At 32.0% G+C, this 27,363-nt stretch overlaps 3 protein-coding genes across 4 annotated transcripts in view; all 3 read right to left on the reverse strand.

Annotated features, from left to right (window-relative positions):
• The window catches only part of LOC21397148 (importin subunit beta-1), a 4,399-nt gene extending 3,736 nt beyond the window's left edge, over positions 1 to 663 (reverse strand). Inside the window, exon 1 of the mRNA XM_010095254.2 lies at positions 329 to 663. The gene's annotated coding sequence lies outside the window, so the exon portion shown is untranslated. The remainder of the gene's footprint in view (positions 1 to 328) is intronic.
• A 6,408-nt stretch (positions 664 to 7,071) lies between these two features.
• LOC21397149 lies at positions 7,072 to 7,920 on the reverse strand. The gene has a single exon (XM_010095255.1). The coding sequence runs from the start codon at positions 7,918 to 7,920 to the stop codon at positions 7,072 to 7,074; it is 849 nt and encodes a 282-aa protein (XP_010093557.1).
• A 925-nt stretch (positions 7,921 to 8,845) lies between these two features.
• LOC21397150 (ethylene-overproduction protein 1) lies at positions 8,846 to 15,420 on the reverse strand. 2 transcript variants are annotated; one of them, XM_010095256.2, is made up of 5 exons: positions 15,076 to 15,420; positions 12,940 to 14,966; positions 12,147 to 12,438; positions 11,742 to 12,051; positions 8,846 to 9,596 (listed from the first exon to the last, which is right to left on the reverse strand). In XM_010095256.2, the coding sequence occupies exons 2-5, from the start codon at positions 14,961 to 14,963 to the stop codon at positions 9,373 to 9,375; spliced, it is 2,850 nt and encodes a 949-aa protein (XP_010093558.2). In that variant the 5' UTR covers positions 14,964 to 14,966; positions 15,076 to 15,420; the 3' UTR covers positions 8,846 to 9,372. The 2 variants fall into 2 exon arrangements, with proteins under 2 accessions (XP_010093558.2, XP_024019542.1); XM_024163774.1 differs by having other exon boundaries at positions 12,940 to 14,989.
• Positions 15,421 to 27,363: the final 11,943 nt, after the last annotated feature.

The raw sequence follows: 27,363 nt of genomic DNA on the forward strand, positions 1-27,363 counted from the left end.
AAAAAAAAAAAAAAAAAAAAAAAAAAACACACACACACACACACACACACAAACAAAGATAGAGAAAGGGTGTGACCAAATACCCAAAAAAAAAAAAAAAAAAAAGTATAAATCCATGAATCCCAACAAAATAAGATTTGGGCGCTTCAAACACCCAAAATGGCCAAAACCCAAGCTCCTACATATATTTAACATCGCAAGCACTAAAATGAAATGAAAACCCCTAAACAGAAAACCAAAATGTACAAGCAAATCGGAAATGCACCGGATCTAAAACTTGATACAACAAAAATAACAGCTAAAATCGATATCGCGCGAAGGGATATACCTGCAATCGAAAGGCAATTAAAGCGGAGAAATAGAAAAAGAGAGCGAAAGGGAGGATCGGGAGAGCTCTTCTAAAACCCTAGTCGAAGAAGAAGCAGCTAGGGTTTCTGTTGCCCTAAGAGTACAACTTTCTCTCTCTAGATTTCTCGTTGAAGAAGCAAAATTAGTGCAGAGAGAGAGAGGAGAGAATCTCCTATCGTATAGAGAGAGAGAAGAGAGAGAATCGAAGAAATGAATCTGAGAAGAAGCGGATTTGGAGATTTGAGTGTAATGTTTATATTTCGAATTGCTTAGAAGAAGCGGGAGGGGAGATGCAGATGAGGAGGGGGTCTCTCAAAAGTGAGAAATGTGCTCTCAAAGAAAATACCAACGGGCCTCAGCCCAAATTCTAACCACGCCTGTTGGGCTTGACCCATATCATTACCATCCTAATAAGCTAATCTCAAAATATTGGTAGCGCAATTAGTTTTTGATTTAGCAAATTATCTCTTAAATTTTTAATTTTTAATTTTAATAATCAACCCTTTAAGGTTATAAATTATTACAATATACTCCATTTTATTAAATTTTTTAAATTTTTATGACTTTTTTTAAATGGAACTCTCTGAACCTTTCGTGTTTGACAGATTAATTCCTAAACTAAAACTTTTTACAATTAACTCCTTAAATTTTAAAATTTATAGCATCATAGGTCTTTTTGATAACGTCTATTAAATTCTAAACGGATTTTATCACATGATTGACACGTGACCCTTCTTAAGGGCATCTAGGGGTCATTTCTTTGATAAAAGTGACCTTTTTGGGGGAAAAAAAATATAATGCACTCAAAAATAATAATCATAGTAATAATAATAATAATAACTATAATAGTAAAACTTCCTAAGTTTATCAAAGACATTTTTATATCACGTATGTAATGGGAGAAAAAAAATTTGAGAAATTATAATAAATAACATATTTTTTAAACTAAATAAGTAAATAGCATATTTTAAAACTAATTAGAATAAATAACAGTTTATATGATCAATGAATCATATACCGTGTAAATAATTCATATGATTCATTTATAACCGGAAAAAATAACTTACGTAGTAAAAAATCTTTATTTACATGGCAAAAAAAATTTATCAGTCATAAAAAAAATTTACGTGAACAAAATTGTTTTTATTAGTCGTAAATGATTTATTTACCATGTAAACGGCTATTTATTTTAAATTATTTTAAAATCTACTCTTTATTTAATTTAATTTTAAAAATTTATTATTTACTACATTCTCTCATTAAAATAAGAGAGCTTTTTCTCATCTCCCAATAACCTGTGGGAGGGAAGTCCCGGAAACCAGAACGTATAATTAGCTTTCCCTTTCTATTAGTTTTCTAGAGATTAATCCCATCGGATTGTGATCTAGTTCTTTCATGTAGCTTAGAAAACAAAATTGTGATTTCGTTCATAAGTAAGCTGGAGGGAGTCCGCAAAATTGGCCCCCGTTTATTTTATTAGTTTAGTTCAGTTTGACTAGTGAGCACCATTTGAATTGGTATTTAGTAAGCAAGTAGTTTGAATTAAAACTTTAACTATACATCCAAACGTTAATCAAATTACAATTTAAATTACATAGTTTGAATTTTTCTGTTCAAATCAACAAAATTCAAACCAGCGAACCAAATAAGCGCAAAATAAATCTTCTAGGGAAAACTGAATTTGTGACAGTTCGTGAGGCGATACTTTAGTTATGAGTCCCCTTAACAGAAATGTTTTAATCAGATTCTAATTAAAAACATGACACTATCTGTAGAATGTTTAATTTTCATACTCTACAACAGAATTTTTATTAGTTTATCAATTCATCCTAAAAGTTTAAACCGCTAGGAGGTGGACTAAGAAATAGTTTTTATAACTTTTGCTTCAAGCGATCTATAACACTACATTCAAAGCCTTTGGATTCATGTATAATGCTTCTATCATGTGCAGACTACGCTCACCATATAATTTTTCAGTATACCTCAGATTTTGAGCAGTAAGATGTTCTTCATAATGAGTATGAATGGAGTGGATAAGACGTAGAATACAGAATCAGAGTCAAAATAAATTGTTTGATTCGTTTTGGGATTTAGAATTGGTGTAACTCTAAACTCCATTCATACGTTTATTAACATTCGAAATCAAAATAAACTGTTATAAAAGTATTGATATATCCTTCAAATAAATTTTGTATTTTTAATTTAAAAAATAAATTGTGTACTTATAATTTTAGTATCAAGCATAATTAGAATATTCATTATAATAATGGGTAGTAAAATAATAAATATAAATTGCATAGATATTTAACATATAAAAATAAATTGTGTAAATTTGAATAAAATAAATAAATTAGAAAAAAGTGTTAAAAATACAAATATATTGTCAATTTCAATAAAAAATAAAGACATATTCATTACGTTAAAGTTAACAATTAATTAGGTTAATATTTTATGTACATAAAATTATAAATATAGGTTGTAATTATTATTTTTTTGTATTTTATTTTTAATTTTTATGTTTATAAGTAAATTAAGGATGAGATAGTAATTAGATATTAATATCAAGATTAGGAGTCCCAATCTGACACGGGTGGGGCATAGGATTGCTAATCTCATTATTCAATCTAAAATTTGAGTGGCACCACTAATCCCACTTCTATTTTAATCTAAGATAAAAAAAAATAGCAAATAAACAAGAGATTAACTATCATTCCTCAATTCTAGTAAACATGCCATAGAAGTAACTCTATGATCCCTTTTTAGCATCAATTTTATTGTTAGACATGAACTAAGGTTTATCACTACAGTAGGTTTTTTCTCATGAAAAGCCTCTCAGAATCTTTGAAGTAATAATATTGTTTATTAATCTGTTTTTGTACTTCCTAAAAAGTTTAATAAAAGATTCGTATATGTTGTTTCTATCATCTTGTGAAGAAAGACAAACCTTATTCAAGAAAGACTTGGCTTCTGCTTCTCAAGCTTCCATTTTTGGTTGAACGTTTTATCAATATCTGTTGGTTTCCTTATCATTGTGACAGCAACTTGCGAGTGTTTGAAGGGGAAACCAACAGATATTGACAGGACGATCAACAAAAAGGTATTTATATTGCGAATTGCGTAATTTAGAGATAATGCGATATCGTGAGTGCAACTTGGAGAATAGAAGGAATATAGAGAAAAGGCGAGTATAATATAAGACCACAATTAAAATTGTCTATTCGAGCACCAACTCCTAATATTTGTAGGAAACCAACTAATGAGTTTCATTTTATATCTTCGGCGCTCAGTTTCATTTTATATCTATTGTGTTGTGTGTATATATGGTTGGATAAGTGCCTCAAATTAATTTTAAAAAAAATTACTATTTTGTATTTTTAGGTAACTTATTGTTTTCTGTTTTTTTGAGTAAAAGTTATTTTATAGTTTATTAGGAAAATAAATAAGTGTTTTAAGTAAATTTTTATGTGTGGTTAGAAAAAAGTGCAAAGAAATAGTGTCTCTTTTGAGAGAAACAGAGAAAAGTGATAAGAGAGATAAACAAATGATGTAAGGGGTTTTGGGTAGAGAGAAAGCAAGAAAATCTACTGAGTGTGTAATTCTCAAACTATTAGTGATTTTTTTTCTCCTTCTCATGTGGATATAGCAAATTTTTTTTAAATCACGTAAATCTTTATCTTTTTAGTTTTTCTGTTATATTTATATCAGTTTATTTTTATACTACGTGGATGTAGGATTGTGTATTTTCCTAATAACCGGTATCAGAGAGGTGGTAAAGAATTAAAAAAAAGTCACGATAATGTCCGGGATAAAGTTTGAGCAGATTGAGCAGTTTGAAGGAAAGAGAATTTTCAGCATATCTGACAAAGTATGGTGAAAGATGTTCTCATTCAACAGGGATTACTGAAAGCGCTGTAAGGAAAAAAAGCTGAAAAAGATGAAAGATGAAGATTGGGAAGAATTGGAAGCGAGAACAATAAGCACTATTCGTTTAAGTTTGGCTCTTGAACTGAAACATATAACAATGAAAAATCTCCTTCTGTGTTATTGAAAAAATTAGAAAAAGTTTATATGTCGAAATCTCTAACAAATAGACTACATTTGAAAAATCAATTGTATGAGTTGAAGATTGATGAAAAAACTGATGTTTTAGATCATATAAATAATTTTTATAAGTGACTCAATTATTAAGTGTAAATATTAAAATTGATGTGGAAGATAAAGCGGTAATTTTATTGGTCTGTCTACCCAAATCATATGAGACTTTGGTGACTACAATTTTAGTTGAAAAGGTGACGTTAACTCTGGATGAAGTGTCAGCTGCTATGTTAGAGATTGTAAATATGAAGAAGTCTAGTAGTTCGTTTCATGCTGAATAAATTTTAGTGGCAAAGTAAGATTTAAATAGGGGTAGGAGTAAGTCACGACAGAGATATTATGATAAGAGAGACGATCGTTCTCATTCCCGTCTAAGGAATGATGTTGAGTGCTATTATTGTCATAAGAAGGGGCATATTAAGAGAAATTGTGAACAACTGGCAAAACACCTTGAAGAAAGAGAAAAAACTCAAAAGACTTCAGATTCTGCAAATGTTGTTGGCAACATGTATGACACTGAAGATAATGCTTATTCTATTATTACTTGTGAAAATATTTTTGACTCTTGGATTTTAGATTATGAATGTCCATTTTATATGTGCCCATAAAAGGAGTGATTTGATTCTTATAAGCCTTGTGATGCTACTTTATTAATGGTCAATAATTCTAGTGTTAAACCCATTGGAAGAGGTATTGTCAAGGTGAAAATGTTTGATAGAGTTGTGATGAAATTGACAAATGTTAGACATGTTCCTCAACTAAGGAGAAGTTTAATTTAAACTTGACACATGTTTGTTAAAGCTTGTATCGTCGTCATCCCATCTATGAGGGGTGTGATGACAGGTGTCGAGATTGGATACCCAAATGTGTGAGCTGAAAGAATTTGAGTCAAGGTAGAGATTATTAGGTAAGTGCCTCAAATTTGTTTTGAAAGTTACTATTTTTTATTTTTGAGTAAGTTACTATTTTTTGTTTTTTGGATAAGGATTATTTTATGACTTATTAGGAATCTATAAAAAAAAGTGTTTTAAGTAAAGCTTTATGTGTACTAAAAAAAAAGTGTAGAGAAAGAGAGAAAAATGAGAAGAGAGATAGACAAAAAGTGTACATAAGGGGTTTTGGGTAGAAAAAGAAAGTGAAAAAATTTATCGAGTGTGTAATTTTGAAACTGTTAGTGATTTTTTTTTCTCTCTCTCCCGTGAACGTAAGAAATTTTTCATAACCACGTAAACCTTTGTCTTATCTGTTTTTCAGTTATTTTATTTCAATTTATTTTTCTACTATATAGATGTAAGGGTGTGTTTTTCCCTAACATATACATAAGCATTATATATAAGAAAATAAGATAGCGTGTGTATAATTGAGCATAATTGCCAACACCAACTCCTAATATTAGTCAGAAACCAACTAAGAGAAAATGTGAAGTGCGTAACTGTGGTCTTATATTGTGACTTTTATATCATCTCTAATGCAAATGTTAATGTCAATTGTATATTTATTATTAAAAAGTGTAATATAATATGTTATTTTCATTTTTGCTCTAATGCAAAGTGATATTTGAAATCTACTTTTTCCTATAACTAGTTTTGAAAATTGTAAAAGTAAACTTTTATATTTAAAATAATTAAAAAATGTAAAAGTTGTAATGATTATAAGAAAAAGTAAACATTTCACTAATAGTAATCAAATGTTAAATTTTCATATTTTATACTTTGTGAGAAATTTACCACGAAGTATAACATATGAGAGATTTAACACAATAAATAACATAATATTAAAGAATATTTTTTACACTCAAATACTAAATTTGTAATTGATATATCAATTGTAACATTACATTAAAGATGCTTTTAGAATTGAGTAATTTAGCATTCTTTCGAATTTGTGCCTTGAGAAATGAAAAAAAAAAAAATTGTTATAAAACAACGCGAATCCTTAGCAATAAGAAATTAGTCTACTGATGAATTTTTAAAGATTGTAAAAATATTAATTAAGATTTGGAAAATATAAACGATAATTCTTACATTAATTACGAAATTATTCAGGGGCATATTAGAATCAATCAAATGAATCTTAGTAAACTAACAGTTTTCCAATGGAGTTGTAAATCAACTACATGAAAATGAAAAAAGTATATATATTTAAATTATATAAATAAAAAAGAACATAGTGATGATTATATACTTATCTAATATATAACTATCATCATATAAATAAAGATAATATATATACTTATCTTTAAGAGTGTGAGTCTGGACATTTACTTTTTATTTTTCATAAATACCTTTTTATTAGTGTAATTATTTAACTAAAAAGATTATGAATCAATAAAAGAGTAAAAATCATGATCTATGCACTTTTAAGAAGTATTTGTCAAGATTACTCACTTGAAATCCACCCTTTCTACAAAATTAACCTCATCAAATTTCCTCTCCAACTGATCTTCCTTTGACATAAACAAAAACAAGAAAGCGAAAAATAGTGAAGTCATATGTAATCTTTCATATGAACTATCAATCTAATTAATTATTATTAATTTTTAAGAAAACTAAAATTTATATGATCTGCATATACATGACATTATGCCTATACAACAAGAATTGTAATATTATCATCTATTCACAATCTTCAACGCCTTTTTTCTTTGTGACTACGTTGGAGTTGCATTGTACTACTAGTACGGACAGGGCTCTTAACAGTGCCACACAGCCTGCGCTTCATTCTCCATGGGAAAAGCAGCTCAAGCCCGCAGCCCTTGGGCGAAGAATACGACGTCGTTGCGGAAACTCTCTCGGAACTAGAATTATTCATCATCATCATCTGTGACTTCTTGTAATCTTCGTAGCTCTTCTTCAAACTCATGGCACCGAGAGCTGAGGCCGTGGCCAAAGCCGTAGCGTCAGGCAGAAACCTCTGAATTATGAAATCTGGGTACTGATTATCTCTTCTTGACTCTTCAAAAATCTTCATCTTTAACCCGTCTGTAGTTGTAGTAGTACTACTTTCTTGCGCCTTCTGTGATCTCTCCACGATGTCTATAGCCTCTGAAAGCGAGAACACATCGACTGCGTCGGAGTAGATGTCGTACTCTGGCATGTCATTGATGTCATCGTCGTCAATATCTGCGTCGCATCCAATATTGTCATCACTAACGACATCTTTTGTTGGTATATTTGTAGCGGTACTAAGTATTTGTTGGTACCGCCACAGGCTCGGAGGGAGTTTGGGGCGAGGGGTGTCATTTTCATCGTCGTGAGTACTACATTTTTCGGGGTCCTTGGGCTTACCGGGGGCTTTCTCCCATGAAAATGGGATTCTATGGTGATCATCGGTGCTGTTACGACGCCGTATGCTCGGGCAAGATAACTCCAAGGTGGTGGAATTTGCAGGGCGTCTTGTTGAAAGTAGTGGTGCATTGAAGTTGAGAATATTTCTGGGTTGATGATAGTTTGGTTGATGATCATGTTCTTGTTCCATGGTAAGATTTTTGGCAAAAGGGAAAGTGGGAGATTTTGGTGTGTGAGAGATTAGGGAAAGGATCATGTTCTTGTTCCATGGTAAGATTTTTGGCAAAAGGGAAAGTGGGAGATTTTGGTGTGTGAGAGATTAGGAAAGAAGCAAGAAAGTTCAAGGCAGTAGGGTAATTAATGAAGTAAACTAAAGGGCAGCTATATAGTTGGGGCTATATGGGGATCTCGTGAAGCCCATTTAAGTTGATTTTTTACTTTAACATGTCGAAAGATGAGGTTGAAAACGACCCCGTGTGTGGGATTACACCGCCAAAAGGGTGCCTGTCTATATTCTCGGGAATTGTATAGAAAGTAGGCAATCCAACTTTTTAGTTCAGTAACTTCAAATGGTAACCTATAGGCTTTGACTTGCATTTGAAAGTGGAAATAAAGGTCATAAGAAATGTTAAAAGACAAAATATTGAGACGCTAGTACAAGTTAATATCATTTTTCACATAAATGTAATGTAGCAATGGATATTAGTAACACCATTTTAAACATTTTTCAAGAATAAAAACGCGAACCAAAAAACAACTGATATGACTTTAGTTTGTGCCAAGACAATTAATGAAAGACCCGTTTATTTTGCTGATTCAAGTTTAGAATTCAAGTTTTGTTGCAGTAAAAAACTCTCATAAACAGTCACATCTAACTTTTTTGTTACAGTAAAAAACTCTCACACAACGTCACATCTCAACTCGAATTAAAAACTCGAATCAACGAACTAAACGGACCCTAAGTTCTTTTTAGTCGCTTGGTGGTGCAAATTTCCTTGCTTAAAGAATCTCAAGATCTAGCTAAGTTATCTACGTAAACAACAAAAAAGAAAATACCATGAGGAAAGAGAAACAGTCTTGACTATTGTTTAACGTTACAAGAGTTCTGTGATAAATAATAAACTCTTTCCTGTCTTGATGTAAGGGAAAATTGTGAATCTTATACAACAAATCGCAGAACAATATGACAATATTACATTACATTGGAAATCACTTTGCCAAAAAAAAAAAAAAAAACAATTGACCTCTAAATTCATCACAAGATGACGTTTCATGTACAAGATTCTTTGTGTTGTGGTTACTTTCACTCGCATCGTTGATTGAGTGGATATCATCGGCATCGGCAGCAGTTGTGCGCACGACATGATGAAGATTGCTTCAATCAATAATCCAATGAATAAATATTTACATACTATCTTTGATCTTCTACTTTGCCTTCCTTCTAATCCAAACTCTCTTTTCCTCTTGACTTTGTTCCATCTTAAGGGCCATGGGAACTCTGCATCTGAGTTCCATAGAAAAAACCCAAAAAGATAAAATAGAGCTTACTGCTTGCCTTTTGTGCCTAAAAAGTCTGTGTGGGAGCAATGGGAGATTGCTCGTTGGTAATAATGAACAATGGCTATGCGGATGTTTATTTTTGTCATTCATTTACATGCTCTTTTGCTTTGTTATAGAGCTCAAGAGTATCAGCATGGCTGGAATCAAGACAAAGAGCTGCTTCGCAGTCTCGGATGGTGCAGATGTAATCACTCATCGATTCATAAAATGCTGCTCGGAGATGTAGCAGCTGCAGGTCAGGCTTGAAAGCAATGGCTCTGCTCAGCTCATCTATGGCTTCTTTTTCTTTATGGTCATCCATCAAAACTAGTGGGAGAAAACTTCAAAGTTAGTAATATGTGATTCATGGGTTCAAAATCGTAGGATGATAATGGTGCATCGGTATGAAGCATATAACAAAGCAGAACATGAGTTCAATGACAACATGAAATTGTAAAGAGGGAAAATAAAAGTCAGGAAATATAAAGCTGTCCACTTCCTAATGTAAGTGCAGTCACTAATGTCAAACTGCAGGTCCTCCATGGTATCAAAATTCCATTTGCATACAAAATCAGAGATATTTAATCTATCCCAATGTAAAATAAACAAAATTAAGACAGTATTAGTTTCATATCCACTCCGGGACGAGGAGCATGCATCAAAAGTGAATCCATATAAAGGGAACTAACATGTTCCACTAAACCATACAAGAAGGTTTCATCATTTCACCAGCACAATATTCTGAAAATTTATTAAACTATGGTCTTGCTAAACCATAAATTTACATGTTCTCATAATTAAAAATTCTCCTACAAGAGGTTAATTGTCTTCTATGTTAAATAATTTAGAAGTGGATTCTAACTACTACAAAGATCCTCTGACCAAAACAATTTTAAATAATGCCATGGCATAGGAGAGCTCAATCAACAAAAACACGAAGTCAGCATGCTTGGTCAACTTCCTAAGTAAAAGACTATGTTGATTTAAGAACCCTTTTACTATAGGAGCTGAAGCAGAAATCTCTCCAAATCTCCAGGCAACAGGATGACCCAGCATAACATTTTGCATTAAACTCCATATACGTTATGAAACACCTTATCACAGAAGTGTTACAAACAGTTGTATAGAGATGTATAAGAGAATGCTAAGTAGGAAAACAATGATAAAATGCTGAAATTGTTTTTATAGCTTTTCTACTAGGATCAAAATATGAAAATACCGGCAAAGAAGAATCTAGGAGAAATGGAATACAAATTTAATAGGTTAATACAAGAATTTAGCACCAACTTGAGATGCCAATAACAAAGGATTTACACAGAACATAAATCATAGACCGGGGAGAAAAAGGAAATGAGAAAGCCTGGGAAATTAAAATAGAAACAATAGTTTAAGTGTTCAATATCGAGGAATAGAGAGTTCTTAAACTGAACTGACAGCAGCAAACACAAGTAATGCTGCTGTATGTAGAAAAAAAAGATAGATGTGTCCCCTCATCAAGAAGAGGTCGTCAGAGCATTCTTTTGTACGCAAGTCAAACTTTTTTCCAGAAGACAAGGGAGATCAGGCACCTATACATATGAAGACAACTTTTTCAATATATCCTACAACTGAAGAAATCAGCTGCCTATTCTGTTATCGAGGATCATCCTCTAAAATATTAATTGGAGATCAAATACTAAAGAATTTGAATTTCATTAGTGTGTGTGTGTGTGTGTGTGTGTGTGTGTGTGTCGAAAGGCCACTAATGACTTTCAGAAAACTTTTCACACAAATATGTGATAGGATTATGTTAGTAATTAGTGATCAATATAATAAGTGGTTAGTGGTTTGTTATTAGGGTTGGTTTGTTATGTTTGTTAAGTAGTTAGTAGTTAGTTAGGCCTTGGGATTGGTGAGCGGATTAAGAGATAGTGAGTATAAATAGAACGCATGTAGAATAAGGGATTATTATTCAGTTTGTGAAACTTCTGAGAGAAGATAGTCTAGGGAGAGCAAGGGATCTCTCGAATATCCCCATATCTCTTTCTGTAACCCAATTTCCGCCATTGATATTTATCAAAGCTTCCTGTTAGCATTTCTCTTTCCGATTTGTCATTTTTAATTGGTTGTTTGGATTGGAGCTTATCAATATGATCAGCTTAACAAGAATCCTATCTCAAACTCCAATGAAACCGAGCAAGTAGTTGGAAAATGCAGAAGTAAAACAAAACTAATTTGAAACTAGGTAGCTTGAGTAATTCAACACGCTGCAGTTAATGCGTCACAGCTTGATGATAAGGAATTAATACTCGTGGGATATCAGAACTTAAAATAAACTTTTGTTTATAAAAAAAAAAAAAAGCCAACTAACTGCAAAAGCAAAACTATCACTGGCGCAAAAAGATCTTGCACTAAGTTTCAAGGTAAGGAGTACCTTAAAATTATCAACAAAGGTGAACCAAACACAAAAGAAAAGGTGGTTATATTTGTTACCTGCAGCTCTATATCTGTATGGATAAGTCCGCAGGGGATCTAATTGTGTTGCCATAGTAAGATCACTCTTAGCCATGTCACGATCACAGTATTCTGAGCGTTTCTCGTAAGCTGATGCATTGTTCCTGGCCTTTTCTATCAGCTTTGTCATCTCGTCATATGCAGCTTTTCGTTGACTTTTAAGATGATATACGCGTGCAAGACCCTGATGTGCTCGTGTATGCTTAATGTTAAGGGCATTCATGTAGCAATCAGCAGCTAGATCCAACTTATCACAGTCTACATAGACACTCCCAAGATTGTTTAGGGCCTGCAAACAACAAAATTTACTCAAGTTTTACTCAAGTTGAAATAAAAGTGTAATGTTTAACAAAGATGACGTGATTATTCTGAATTGGCACCTACTTGTCCTTTCCTAAGACCATCTGAAGGGCATCTAAGAGCTTCCTCCAAAAGCTGGATAACATACATTGAAGACTCAGGATCAAGACTCGAGTCTGCTAAAGCATATGCTTTAAGGAAAAAAGCTTCAAATGATCTCTGAATAGAAATTGACTCCTCTGCTTTCGCCAAAGCTTCTTCCCGGTGGCCTGTGTCGTACAATATCCATCCTTCATAGACAAGTCTTTCATGCTTAGAACTAGAATGATTTCGAGCCAAACGCAGACTACGCATGGCAGACTTTTGACAATTTAACCTACAAACTGACAGAAATCAGTAAAGCTGCTGAAACAGGCAAATACAAGACTCTTCTTTTGGTATCTCCAAACAGAAGAATGAAGCATACTTCCAGGGATAAAGAGTTTGGCCAGCCGATATTTTCAGATTTTGTTAGGAATTGGGCTCTCTCTCTTCTTTTTTTGGTAGTCTCTTTCTTTTTGTTCAGTTTTGAGTCCGATATTTGTTACTTTGCATTTGGTCTGTTAGAGGAAAGCTCTTCCTCTGCTTTCCATTCCTTTTCGGTTTAATAAAATTCATTGTTTCTTTTCAAAAAAAAAAAAAAAGAGCATACTTCAGGCAATAATGGTTAGATCTGAGTAGTGGGTAACAAGCTTGAGCCCACAATAGAGCTAACAAATAAAGTTGAAATTTTATAATATCAAAACATAACATTTGGGAACTTTTAGGAGCTCAGCAACAAATTTAATATGGATAACAGAAATATTAGCAAAGAATGTAATCTGCTCTTCATACTTACCGTAATAGAAGGAGAGATTGCCTAAAACGTAGAAGGCTTTTCCCGGGATCATTTGCCAACATATGATGAACAACAGCCAGAGAACCAATATCATCAACACAGGACCATCGATCATATAGTTGCATCCAGCAATCCGCCTGACTCAATTGTGGAACAAGAGGGCAAAGGAGCTCTACCAGATGGTCACCGTGCATTTTTTCTTGAAACATCATGTAATTTGGATCCAATGTCAAGAGTGCCCGAACATCTCTTAGCGCTCCTTCATAATCCTCAAGGGCAATCAAAAACCAAGCCCGCAGTTCAAGGCAATCAGGAGAAACCTTGAAACCAATTATCTTACTGATCTCCGAGATGGCTGCTCCAATCATGTGCTCCTCCAACAATGACACAGCACGATACTTGTAAGGATACAATAGAGTAGGATCTAGTTCAGTTGCGGTGCTCAAATCCATCATCTTCTCCTTCCCAATACAATACAAAGCTCGCTCCTGATACATCCATCCAACTGGTGAGTAATCAGAAATCAGAGAGTTCATCTGCTTGTATGCAGAATATTTGTGGCCACGCTTATACTTTGCCCTTGCAACACCCACCAACGAATAAATATGACCCGCCTCGGCAGCTGCCTCAAACCAATGCTGGGCATCTTTGTATTCCTTTCTCTCAAGCATCACAACGCCTAACTGGTGAAAAGCAAGTTGCTTTTCCCAACTCTCAGTTGCACACTCACCCAACCTCTCCAAAAGCATCACCGTAGTGTTTGACTTCATGTCTTCCTCCATGGCAATCTGGCTCATGAAATAATATAACACAAAAGACGCATGCCCAACCATAGCCAATCTCTCTCTAGCCTCTGAACTACAAAAAAATCTCATCATATTCGGATTGTGCATCGAACACGGAAGCTCTCTGAGAAAAACCTGCAAACAAGCTGCCACTAGAAGATAAGCCGTCTCCTCCAATCCATATTCAAACAGCAACATTGCATCCTCCATATCACGAACCAAAGACGCCAAATGGGCATCACAAACCGACTTCAACTCCTCACAACAAAACTTGTTAGCCAAAGACAATAGCTCCAAAACAATTTTCGCATCAAACGAACCTAACCTTTTAGTCCTGCTAAAAAACTCCGCAGCCCTCATTCCCTCCGCAGAGATCCCATTCTTTGAGAAATTTATCTTTTCCCTTCTCGTTTCTGAGAATCCACCGTACAACATTACTCTAAACGGTCTTGACAATGACGCGATATTGTACCTCACACACCTAACCTCTTCATCCCTAATGCAAAACGACACATCACCATCTTCCTCTGACGTCGAACACTCTTCATCCCTGACCACAAATTCATCATCAGCTCGAGAACTACTCGAACACATACAAGACTCATAAACCGATTCCGGATTGTACCCAGATACCAAACTAGCCTTAGGACATTCGATATTTCTTCCACAACATTCCATTGCTGAGTACCCAATAAGCTCATCCTCTCTCCTCTCAAATCTCAACCACGCGGATAACACTGTTTTCGTGTGAACATCCACAGCGTGCTGTCTAGCCGCACGGAGGCTTTTTCGAAACAATTTGGGATCGGAGAGCCCTCGGAACACAGCGCATTGCTCAAGAAACAGCTTCCATTTATCGAATTGCGGACAATTCTCGATCCGTCGATACACATCGGCGAGGGTTTGAACGAAATCGACGGATTTAAGGCAGGGGTCGATGAGAGGCTCTAAGAGATCGGTAGAGGGAAGCCCGTAGGGAAGAAGATTCTCGGACATAGCATTATTGTTTGAGGTTAGGGTTTGATTTGGGGCTTGAAACACCCGATTCGATTTGGATCTAATCGAATTGACCCTAAGATGGTCTTGGAGATGGTGCAAGAGCTTGTCGCCAACACCACCGGCGCCGGCGCCGGCGGTTGTGGGGGGACCAGACGGATTAAGCGCATAGACCTGCGTGCCCTTACACCCGTCCATGATCTTCAAACTTCGCATTGTTGTGAATATGTTGTGCTGCATCATCGACTGAGAAAATTCCCGAAAATTTTCTACCGAACAAAACGCCGAATTTGACGGAAAATTGAGAACAATAATACCGAATAACTGAATCGATAAACGAGGGGATATGAATTACCTTATGCCCAGCAAACACCACCGTGTGCGGAACGAAGAAAGCACGGGAAATTGAGAGAGGAAGACGATGGTGATGCAGGGTAAAGGAGTTTGAGAAATGGCGGATTTTCCTGGTTGTGGTGTTTTTCTTTTCTTTTTTTTTTTTTTGGATGGGATTTTCCCGAGAAAATGAGGTTTGTGTTTTTTGTTTAGGAGGAGAAGAGAACGAGGGTGGGAATTGCACACATAATAGACCGCCAACCAGATGTTGAGGTGGAGGTGGCCGTTTGAACGGCCACTCTCTGTAATATTTTTTATTCTTCTCTCTCTCTCTCTCTCTCTAAATTTGTTGCATCTTTTTTCTCTCTCCTTGGTTGTGAATGTTTCCAAAAAAAAAAAAAAAGTTATTAGATTTGTAAGGTCAATGCAGACATGCGTTGTATTATTACGAACAAACTTATACGTCTTTTCAATTTAAGTTCCATATTTTTTTTAAGAATAATTGAAATTCCACCATTAATTTTTTAGTGAAACATAATGATTTTATTTTTAGGGGACAAAAAGATGATTTTTTTTCTCTAATTTTTTTTTACTATACATTTTAACTCTTTAATACCACCTTTCTAATACTTGAATTTTTTTAAATGTAGTATATATTGAAAAAATGATAATACCAACTGAAGTACAAATAAAATTTGTTATTTCAACCGGTAACATTTATTCTAACAGTAATGTATAGAAAGTTAAATGCATGTCACTTGTATTTATCCTCCTAAAAAAACAAAAAAACAAAAAGTAGTTCTTCTTCCAAAAATATCATTTTTTTTTCTTTTGAGATAACACTATGTTTCAAACTAATAAACCATAAGATTTTTTTTCCCAATCTATTTCCAAAAATTTTATTGCTAATAGTATAACATAACACTTGGAAATAATAAAATAATACTTTATATCATGTACTATCTTCTAGGTCTCGTTCGTTTTGTTAATTCGAATTGAGAAAATAAATAAATAAATAAATAAAAGAAAATGTTGTATCTAAAGTCTTTATTCACATTTTTTTTTTAAAAAGACATTAACTTTCATGAATTATTTACGGATTTGTTCTTTTTTCCTTCTGTTAAAGTTTGTTCTTTTTACGTATTTGTACTTAGTTTTTTGGTGGACGTATCTGTAGTTTCCGTTTTTCGTTTGTAATTACGTATTTGTACTTGAATCAAATCTATAGGCCGATAGTAGAGAAGATTCGCTAATAAAAACCGGTTACTCTTTTTTTCCACCAATCTTGTGCTTGCTTTTTATATCTTTCTTTTTTCTTTCTCAACCCAAACACTAATCATCTAAACATGGTTGCCCACCATTACTACAAGGTTGGCATCCAGTAGATAAGAAGATACATCAAATAAATTATTCCTGTATTCGTTGAACTACTCAATTCGGATCTGCTCAATGCACAAGATCGTTGAGAACTGGTTGGTGTTTTTATTTTTCCTTGTCCCAAAAAATAAATGTGAACAATTTTGTAACATATAACTAAACCATAAAATTTTTTTTTCTTTTGGGGTGGAAACATAATTAAATCCCTAATTAGTCTTTAGTTATTTGGGTGCTTTAAAAAAATTACTTGAGGTGGAACCATGACAAATTAACTTATACCTACTTTATAAACATAGTAAGCGATCACAAAAACATTAAAAAGTTAAAAGTATGATTTGGTTCATTGATTCGGATAGAAAAAATAAAATAAAAATTCAAAATTTTATAAGAGAAAATATAACAATTCAAACCCATGTATTAAAAACACCACCTAAGGTATCTCAAAACAGGCGATTCAATAATTTTATGTAGATAATAATTGAATAAGTGATGACACCAAATCCTTGAGTAAGTGTCATGTAGAAAGAAGGTAAACAATGAAAATTATTAGCTTTAGTACCTTAAAACAAATTATTAGCTTTAGTCAGAGTGGTAGGCTCGAGACATTTTCTAATAGTTTTAATCTTTTTAGGATCATTGAAATACCTTCAACAAATGATGTAACATAAAATAAAAATTTTTAAAAAAAAAAAAAAGAACTTAGGTTCTGTAAAAGTACATCTTTTAAAGTTGGTATACAACTTCTCGTATTTAACATTGCGTTTGGTTGCATTATATGCTAATGGAATAAAATGGTAATTGGAATATAATGAAAAGAGAAAGTGATTCTTTTTTTCTTTTTTGTTAACTTTGAATCATATCATGAAACATAAAGGGTTTGTTCTTTTAGAGTAAAACTTAAAAAAAATTTAAATTCAAGTTACAATTTTATTTAAGTTCATGTTCGTTTGTAAAATTTGAGTTTTAATTTGAGTTTATGACTAAAATTTAAATTCAAATTTCTCCTTCAACTCAAATTTTTAAACTCAAACTTAAATTAATAAATAATATTTTTTATATTCTTAAAAATATCGTAACTTTATTTGATTACACATACAATGAAATGAACTTAACAATGATTTGACTAAAATATTTTTGTTGTTCCCAGGCCCATGTCTTCCAAGAATCGTACACAGAAAAGAAGAAGAAGAAGAACAACGCAAGAATTACTTGGTTCGGATTTCTGGGAAATCCTACATCCAAGGGCAGAGGTTGGAAAAACCTCCAGCCCAATCCACTATTATGCAGAAAAACATAGTACAAACTCACAACTCTCACTCTTGATTACAAGCTTCAATATCCCAAATTTACCCATAAATTCTCACAGTTTCTCTCTCTAGCACTCACCGAGAAATACAAACTCTGTTCTAGAAAGAGAAAACACAAAACAGAGATGAAAGACTTGTTGACTTACTTTCTGCAGTTTTTATTTTTAATAGAACACCTTATATTAACCTAAGTCAGGAAATTAACCACAATTGGTTAACTGAGATAATTAAGTTTATCTCAACAACTAATTGGGTTACAGTCTCGTTAATTATAACAAACTTAACCTGTTAATAATCAATTCATAAATTAGAGTCACATTATTAACATTTTCTTTATTAAAATAAAGTGTAAATGAATATAAGAGGTAAAATATTTATTTACTAGAATAATAACATAATTATGATAATTATGAAGATAATTACGTTAATTATTTAATTATTTTTAGGGCTCGTGTTTTATATAAGTATAGAAAGGGTAACTAAGAAAAATAATTATTTAACTGATTATATTTTATTGAGTTAAAATAATTATTTAATAAAATAATAACATAATTATGATAATTATGAAGATACTTACGGTAATTATTTAATTTACTTGTAGGGCTCATGTTTTATACAAGAGAAGATAAGTTGGGATGAACAATGAAAAAGTTTTTCCACCTCTTTAGTCTAATCTAAGGTGGAGTTATTATTTAAATGGAAGGACTATTCACGATTCCTTAGTTAAAACACAAACCAAAAAATGATACGAGGAATGGCTATTCCATTCCCATGTTCAATTCTCTCTATTACCCTAACCAAACGCAACCTGTTAAGAATTTATCTTTTTTATCCTTGGAGCCGATAGCTGTAATAGAGCAGCTCACGATCAATAAAGTTATCCCATGTTTTTCTTGAGAAAAAAAATGCTTTAATTTACCCGTATTATTTAGGAATGGCAATAATCCTTATGGAATGAGGCCTCACCTTGAATAAGACGGGAATAGGAGACAATTATTGAGGACGAGGATGAGGATGGAGATGAGAAAAAAATCAAATCCTCCATTTGTGACGGGGTGGGGATAGGAGAAGTACTCCTCATTTTGCCTCCGTCCTAATATTAATGTGTGTTTTTTTTTATGTAAATATATATACACACACATAATCTCTTAAAATTATTTTTTACTTAAAAAATGGTAACCGCTTTTTTTTTAATTGGGAAAAGAAAACTATTGATTATAGTTTTTTGTACCGGAAAAAAAAAGGCAACTTCTAATCGTCTCCTATACTATATACACATATAGGGATGCATTGGCTAGTGCCTCCTCATTCGCTTTCTCTTTTGAAGTTATTAGGAATAGACAATAAAAGATAATTTACGTTTATGTTTTGATGCTTTTAAACATTTTTGGCTTATACGTTGGTTATTACTTTTAGATTTCATGTTAACAATTTAGTTTTTATTATGGAACCTTTCCTTTTGCTCTTAAAAAAAAGGAGAAGAAAAAAAAGAGACAAAAACGGAAAAAAGGTAAAATATAACCCAAAAATATATATAAAAAAAAAAGCTATAAAAATGATAGAAAAATGTGAGGATAAAAAATATTTGTGAAAAAGAAACAAAGAAAAATAAAAAAATAAAAAACATTTCACGTAAAAGAAAATTGTTGGTTGAATGTGGGGGAGTGAAACGTAATAATAAAAAAACATATTTATTAAGGTAGCATTTGGAGACCGAAAAAGCAGGATGATTTATAATAGGCAAAAAGATAGGAATGAAGAAAGGACAAGACACAAATAGAAAAGAGAGATGAGAAAGAGAGAAAAATAAAAAATAATTTAAAAAAGCTTGGTTTTAAATAAATTAAGATAAGGATATGCACAAAAAGAAATTATTTCTACGGTGAATTAGAGAGAAAAATATATTTATGATAGTCAAGTTGCAGGAAGGATAAAAAATAAAAGAATGGATGATAGGGAAAAAAGTTAAAAATAGAAAAAAGAGTGACGAAAAAGTAAAGGAGAGGAAAAAAGGGAAGAAAACATTAAAAAAAAAAAAAAAAAAAAAAGGAGGAACAAAAAAACATAAAGGCCAAAAAATGAAACTTTTCGTTAACGAGGGATATGCATGTTCTAATCAAAATGTTTCTTTTAGTTGAATATTATATATGAGTAAATACGTGTGATAGATTTATGCCAAAAATTTTTTGATAATAGAAATTTTATATTCGAAAGAAAAAGAGAGAAAAGAAAAACATCCATAAAAGTGCGAAGACAATTTACCTAAATGAGTAAGAGATACGAAATTATAAAGAGGTACGCTTACGAAGTAAAAGATATTTATAACATGAACACACTTGAAGGAAAACTGATATTAATGGACAGCAACAAAAAAATATTCATAAAGGTCACATTCGATAAATTATATTTTAGATAACTAAAAAAAAACTAAGGAAAAAATGATAAAGAGAATTTTATAATATATAATATATTTGGGGAAAAGCAACCAAAAGGCTGAAAAGTGAAAATAAATAAAAAATAGAGATAAAAAATGCATATATAAAAAGATAGGAGGACAAAAAAAAAAAAAAGACCAAAAAAGAAAAGAAACAAAAAAAAAAAGGAAAATCGAGGAGTAGAAACGGACGAAACGTTTCATTCGTTTCATTGGCCTCCCCACAGAAGACGGATTCTCATTTAGGAGAATGGATAGATTAGATTAGATATGTTAGATGTGTTATATAGATTAGATAAAAATGGACCATGATTTGAAAAAAAAATAAATTAGAAATCACAAATAATAATAAAAAAAAAAAAAAGAGATGAAGTTGACACGAGATCACAGATGCAACGTGGAAGAAAACAGTCTTATGCGGCTATTACACATATAAAGATAAGATTAGGTCAAAGGATCGCATGAAAAAACTGTTTAAAGAGAAATATAAGGAAAAAAATGTTTTGTTGAGCTAATCATAAAAATAATATGCATAAGGATAATTTTTTATACGAGAAGAATTACACAAGAGTAAATTAAGTAAGAACATATATGAAGAAAATTATTTTAACTATTGACAAAAATAAAAAAAATAAAAAAATTTACTAGAATACATAAGAAATAATTTTTTCATAAGAGTAAAGGTAGGAAAAAAAATATTTTTTAAAAGAACACCATAAAAAATTAAACCGTAAAAAAACTTGAACAAAATTAAGAAACAAAGCATTTAAGAAAATTAAAAAAATATATCAACAAGTAGGAAAAGCAAAATAAAAGATAAAAAACGAAAGGGAAGGAAACAAAAAGTAGGAAATAAAAGACTGAGAAATGGATGAATCAGAAGGAGGGGAAAAAAAAAAAACCACCGCGTGGCGGTGGGCAAAGCCTCATTGAAGTTAATTGCCTCTTTTTATATAGGTAAATTACAGGAAAAATAATTAAATAGGAACATATTTGAAAAAAATATTTTTACATAAAACATTAAATAAGAATATGTGTGAAAGAAATTACATTAAAGTACGAAAAGATACATTTTAAAAAATATGTAAAAAACTAAACTACAAAAAAACATTTATAAAATAAAAAAAGGAGTTTATATGGTAGGTCCTAAGAAAATAAATTACCGTTAGTTTCTTAGTTTTAACCGTTAAATTTGTGTTAAAAACTATCTGTTCTGTATATATTTTTAATTTGATATAATTTTAATTAGATATAAAAAAACTGAACCTAGTAGCAGGAGGCTCTAAAATAGAAACTCTAAAAAAATATTTAAAAATAAAAATAAAAATAGTAAAACGAAAAAAAAAAGAGGCGGCTAACAGTATGGGAATGATCTGTGGGAGCACTATTCAAAGAGTAATTCTCCTTTAATAATAGGTAATAGATAATAGATCTAAGAAAGATTAATGTCCCGTTCATTTCGCTGATTCGAGTTTAGAATTCAAATTTTATTACAGTAAAAAGCTCTCACAAACAATCACATTAGAGCCCGTTCACTTCGCTGATTCGAGTTTAGAATTCGAGTTTTTCTACAGTAAAAAACTCTCATAAACAATCACATCTAATTTTTTTACTACAGTAAAAAGCTCTCACATAAAGTCACATCTCAACTCGAATTCTAAACTCAAATCAAAGAAGTGAACGGGGCCTTAACTTTTTTGCTACAGTAAAAAACTCTCACATAAAATCACATCTCAACTCGAATTAAAAATTTGAATAAGAAAAATGAACGGCCCAAATGAAAACCAAAAAGTACATATACAAAACAGACAGAACAATTCTAAATTTCTTGATATATGTATGTATAGTATAGCTCTTGAGTTCTCAACATTTCTTTTAATTATATGAGAAAATTTTTAAGGAAAAATACCATGGACCGAAATTCTTGTTGCACGAATATTATGTTCAAACTCATTTGGGAAATCATGTAACAAATTTTTTTTTTTTGTGCATATATGGTTAAAAGAACTAGGGAAATTTTTAAAAATACCCCTTAAAATAGCATCCATTTTATTTTTATCTCTTAACATTAGCCCATATATTTATACTTTTTAGACTAAAATTAGTTAAATGATAGAGTTTTTTAAAAGAGATATTTTTAATAAATTAAAAATGAAAAAAAATCAATTAAAATTTTAAAACTAATTAGTTAGAGTTAAAAAATATTAAAGTAAACATTTTTTAAGGAAAAAAAACTCATTTTTGTGGAAGTGATAACTATTCATAAAAAAAAATTGTTAATAATATTATGTAAGCAACAAACAAAATTGAAAAGCGATTCTTAGGCCTCGTTCATTTCACCGATTCGAGTTTTTAGTTTTACATTTCTATAGTAAAAAATTCTCAGAAAATGTCACATCTAACTTTTTTTGCTACAGTGAAAAGCTCTCAAAAAATGTCACATCTAAGCTCGAATTGAAAACTCGAATCCGCGAAATGAACGAAGTCTTAGTTGGCTTGTTGTTTATCTTTTAAAAATTTTGACCATTGGAATAGAATAACAATTTTCAAATTCCAGTTATTTCTATGTTTGGTTGGGCAAAAAACTTAAAAATAGCTATTCTTATTGAATTATTATTCTATCAAATAATTGAATCACAATTATTAAAATGAACCAGTTAAATGATCATTCTATTTCAAAATAAATATTAATTAAAATTCTCTCTCCCTAAATTATCCCTTCCAATATTTAAAAATTTACTTTAAATACCCTTTTCACTATCCCATATAAATTTTTTTTTTTTGTATTAACCCTAGTACAACTCATTCATCAAAATAAAATAAAACAAACATAACATCTGCCGGCGTACAAGAGCATTACTTTTGCAGGTTTTTAACTTTCAATCATGACATTTATATTTATTACTTGCTTTTACTTTGATTATCACGTGTATTTAATTAATATTTTTAATATATCAAATAAAACATTCAATTTAAACGTCGAGGTGAAAAAAATAACTTGAAACATTTTTTAATTTAGTTTAAATACATTATTAATGAATAAAATGAAAGGATATTTTAGTAAAAACTTATACTATTTCATTCTATTCCAACACCTAACTAAATATAATAATTATGATTCTAATATTGATTCTTTATTTATTTTGTTTATCTCGTAAATCCCGTATTACGTAAACACATAATTTATTTACAAAACATTAACCCAAAATCACCTTAAATTATACAAAAATAATAAAATACAGTAAAAATACAAACACGTATGATAAAACAAACAAACAAACACGGGAATCATTAAAAACAAAAAATGGTGGCCAACCGGCCATCGATCTCGCAAATCTCCGGTGAGAACCAAATGATGGGTTGGGGACGGGGAAGATTGACGGCCGATGCGATATCTCCTCCGGATTGCGACCTCAACACACGATGGCAATCTGAGAGAAAGAAAGTAGATCCGCGAGAGAGAGATTGGGAAGGGAAGATCTGCTTGACATTGTTCCGAGATTGGCAATGACGACAAGCTGCGAGCTTCACAAATGGGCTGCGCAACAGTGAGGTTTGACCTGAGAGAGAGAGAGAGAGAGAGAGAGAGAGAGAGAGAGCCGTCGACTTGCCGTCGTTGGCACAATCGCGCGGCTTTTCACAGTCCTCGTACGGAGAAGAGATCGTGACGAGAGAGAGGGACAGAGAAGAGAGAAACGGAAAGAAAGGGGAGAGATGTGATTGTGAAAGTGCCTGAGCGAGGGAAAAAAAACAAGGCCCAAGAACCATTTGAAAAAACAAGGCCCAAGATAAGAGTAAATTTGAAAAGGAACAATTCATTTTAAAATGAAAATTGAAGATATGCTCATTTATGAGCATTTTAAAAATGGGAGAAAGAGAGAAATATGTTAAGATTTGAAATAAATTATAATTAATAGGTTAATAGTTTACATAAGTTAATAAATAGGCTAAATTATTATTTTTATCCATAATTTGTCTGGTTATGAACCATAACTTGATAAGTTATTATCCATAATTCACGATTTTTGTCCATAACTTGTCTGGCTATGAACCATAACTTGACAAGTTTGTCCATAACTTATCTGATTATGAACCATAACTTGACAAGTTATGGTCTATTAATTTCTATAACTAAAAATTGACCTATATACTTTCTTGAGCTTTTTATATTGGTCTATTTTCTACTATTTCCATTTAAAAAATACTGAGTGCATTTGGAATTGGTTCTAAAACGTTTTTGTTTTCTGTATGAAAATGAAAATGAAAACGTTTTCATTTTCAATTTTGAATTATTTCTGAAAATGCGTTTGGTAGTTTTATTCAGAGATTGATTTCAGTTTTAAAAAAAAAAACTGAAACTGCGTTTGGTGGTTTCATTTTTGAAAACATGTAATAGTATTTAATATATTAAATAAATAATAATTGAATCCTAAATAAAAACACTAATAATTAATAAAATATGGAAATTACAATCTTAGCTTAAATTATTGTCGCCGATACGAATCCCACATTTGATTAGCTAGATGATCCCTAAAATTAACCATATAATTACGTTGTTGGCGACCACCCATTTAAGATGTTTTCTGCTTCTTGTGCATACATACCATGTTGTTGTCCTTGTTGCCCTTCTTGTTCTCCCTTAATATCTTCTACGGGCAAATCGACCTCATATTGTCTAAATAGATGATCATCTTGCGCATGCATCTTAATTAAATTATGGATCACACAACAAGCTATTGGTATAACATTTTGTCTTGACATCCAATATAGTTTTAAAGTATATAGACGCGCACACACACACACGCAGGGGCTGAATCAGCCCCAATGGGGGCCTCCCAGGGGCTGAATCAACCCCAATACCAACCTCCCAGGGGCTGATTCAGCCCCAGTGGAAGCCTCCCAGGGGCTAATACAGCCCCAATTTTAGCCTCCAGGGGCTGAATCAGCCCCAATGGGAGGCTCCCAGGGGCTGATACAGCCCCAATGTGAGGCCCCCAAGGGTTGAATCAGCCCCAATGGGAGGCTCCCAGGGGAAAAAAAACACGAAAAAAAATTCACCAAATCAGATAAAAAACATATCAAAAAATTAGAAAAAATACTCAACCAAATCAAACGGAAAACATATCAACCGATTTAGTTGAGTATATCAAATAAAAAACATATAAAAAAAAGCCATAAAAAAACAAATCAGAAAAAATGCTCAACCAAATCAAACGGAAAACCATCAACTGTTTTTGTCTAGGGGCATACTTCGATGAGAAAAGGGTGAGACGAGAACGGGGCAGATCGGGCAAGAAGACACCGGAGGAGCTCAGGCGAGAACAGAACGGAGGAGCTCAAGTGAGAAGCAAACAGCGCAAGTCAGGCGAGAAGGAAACCAGAGAAAACGAATCGGGTGAGAAGAACGGAGGAGCTCGGTCAGGAAGAAGGGCTGAAGAAGGGCAGAAAAAATCTGAAGAAAGAAGAGAGAACAGGAGGCTGAAGAAAGAAAAGCACAACGAAAACGAAAACGAGAAAATAAAAACAGCTTTTTTGCGTTTTCAGAATTTCACAAAACGACAAAAACAGTTTTTTTTTTTTTTTTTTTTTTTTTTTGTTTTTTAAAAAAATTTTCGCCAAACGCGTTTTCAATTTTTTGTTTCAAAAAATATGAAAAATGAGATTGAAAACGGTAACAAACTGGCCAACTATTTACTTCATCTGTATGTCTTAAAAATGTCATTCGTCGTATTTTCTTAATAAACAATCAAGAAGGCCCAATAACCATTAGGGCGTGTAGACAAGTCCATGGGAGTACGGACCATTTTCATGGCCATGAGAGAAACACGTCACGTTTTTAAAATCACAATTATGAATAATTGAAAGAGAGTTTGTGTTATGGGGGTTACTCATATGCACCACTCACTTTGATAGATAATAAGTTATTATATATAAACTAAAAAGGCAAATAATGCCTCGTAAGATTTAGCCCCAAAGTTGTCGTACATTATTATCTCACGCATTGCCCACCTAAACACTCGACATACACCACACACGAAAGCATGAATCTATATACAATATCATATTTATGTCAAACGTCCAAAAAAAATAAAATAAAATAAAGGTCGGAAATTTATGCTTCTCGCTGAAAATTGATCAAATATTATCTAAGGTAAAATCTTACGAGAATTTTATGATAGGATCTGTCTTTTTTAATTATAGATAGAATTATTATTTTAATTATTGGAATAAGTTTTTAACAGTTCGCTCTATGATTAGAGTAGTTTTATGTTGATTTCTTAACGTGTGTACTTATAGATCAGATAGTTAAAAACTCAATTAACGATTAAAATACTAATTCTTAATAGTAGTTAAAAGGTTTCTTAAATCGTATAGGTTCACAATTGTGTCTGTAGTTATTTATTCCTTTAATTTTCTATGACTAACGATAAAATAGTGAGAACTAGGGTTTTGGAGGAATAACAACAACAAAAAGGAAACTATTTTGTTTTGGAAGCTTTCTATGGTAGGGGTACTTACGGCCAATAGTGTGTTAAAATCATTAAAATGAAGAAGTAAGCAAAATGTGAGACTGAATCTCAGACAACAGGTTTCGTTCACTTCGCGGATTCGAGTTTTCAATTCGAGCTGAGATGTGACATTTTCAGAGAGCTTTTCACTGTAGCAGAAAAATTTAGATGTGACATTTTCTGAGAGCTTTTTACTATAAAAACCTAAAATTGAAAACTCGAATCGGTGAAATGAACGGGGCCTTAAAACGAGAAACCGAGTGAACCAAATAATAACCATGGTTAGAGATGGATAAACTGAGTGTTTTAACTTGTTTTCTCGCTTCACCTTTATTATTTAAAGTGAATTAGGCTTAACTAGTGAGATTCTCACATACGAAGGACGAGGATGCACAAAATATTAGAAAATAAACAAATATGGTTTAACATAACTAGAGGTTAAATAATAACCATAGCGTTTTTAAAAAACGTTATTTTGCATATATATATATATATATATAAAATAAACCCACCTAAAATTTGATGAAATTTTAATATATATAAATATATTATGGTTTAACATAACTAGAGGTTAAATAATAACCATAGCGTTTTTAAAAAACGTTATTTTGCATATATATATATATATATATAAAATAAACCCACCTAAAATTTGATGAAATTTTAATATATATAAATCTTTT

The sequence above is a fragment of the Morus notabilis genome, unplaced genomic scaffold (assembly GCF_000414095.1).
Source record: "Morus notabilis unplaced genomic scaffold, ASM41409v2 Scaffold403, whole genome shotgun sequence".
In the NCBI taxonomy this organism is placed as follows: domain Eukaryota; kingdom Viridiplantae; phylum Streptophyta; class Magnoliopsida; order Rosales; family Moraceae; genus Morus; species Morus notabilis.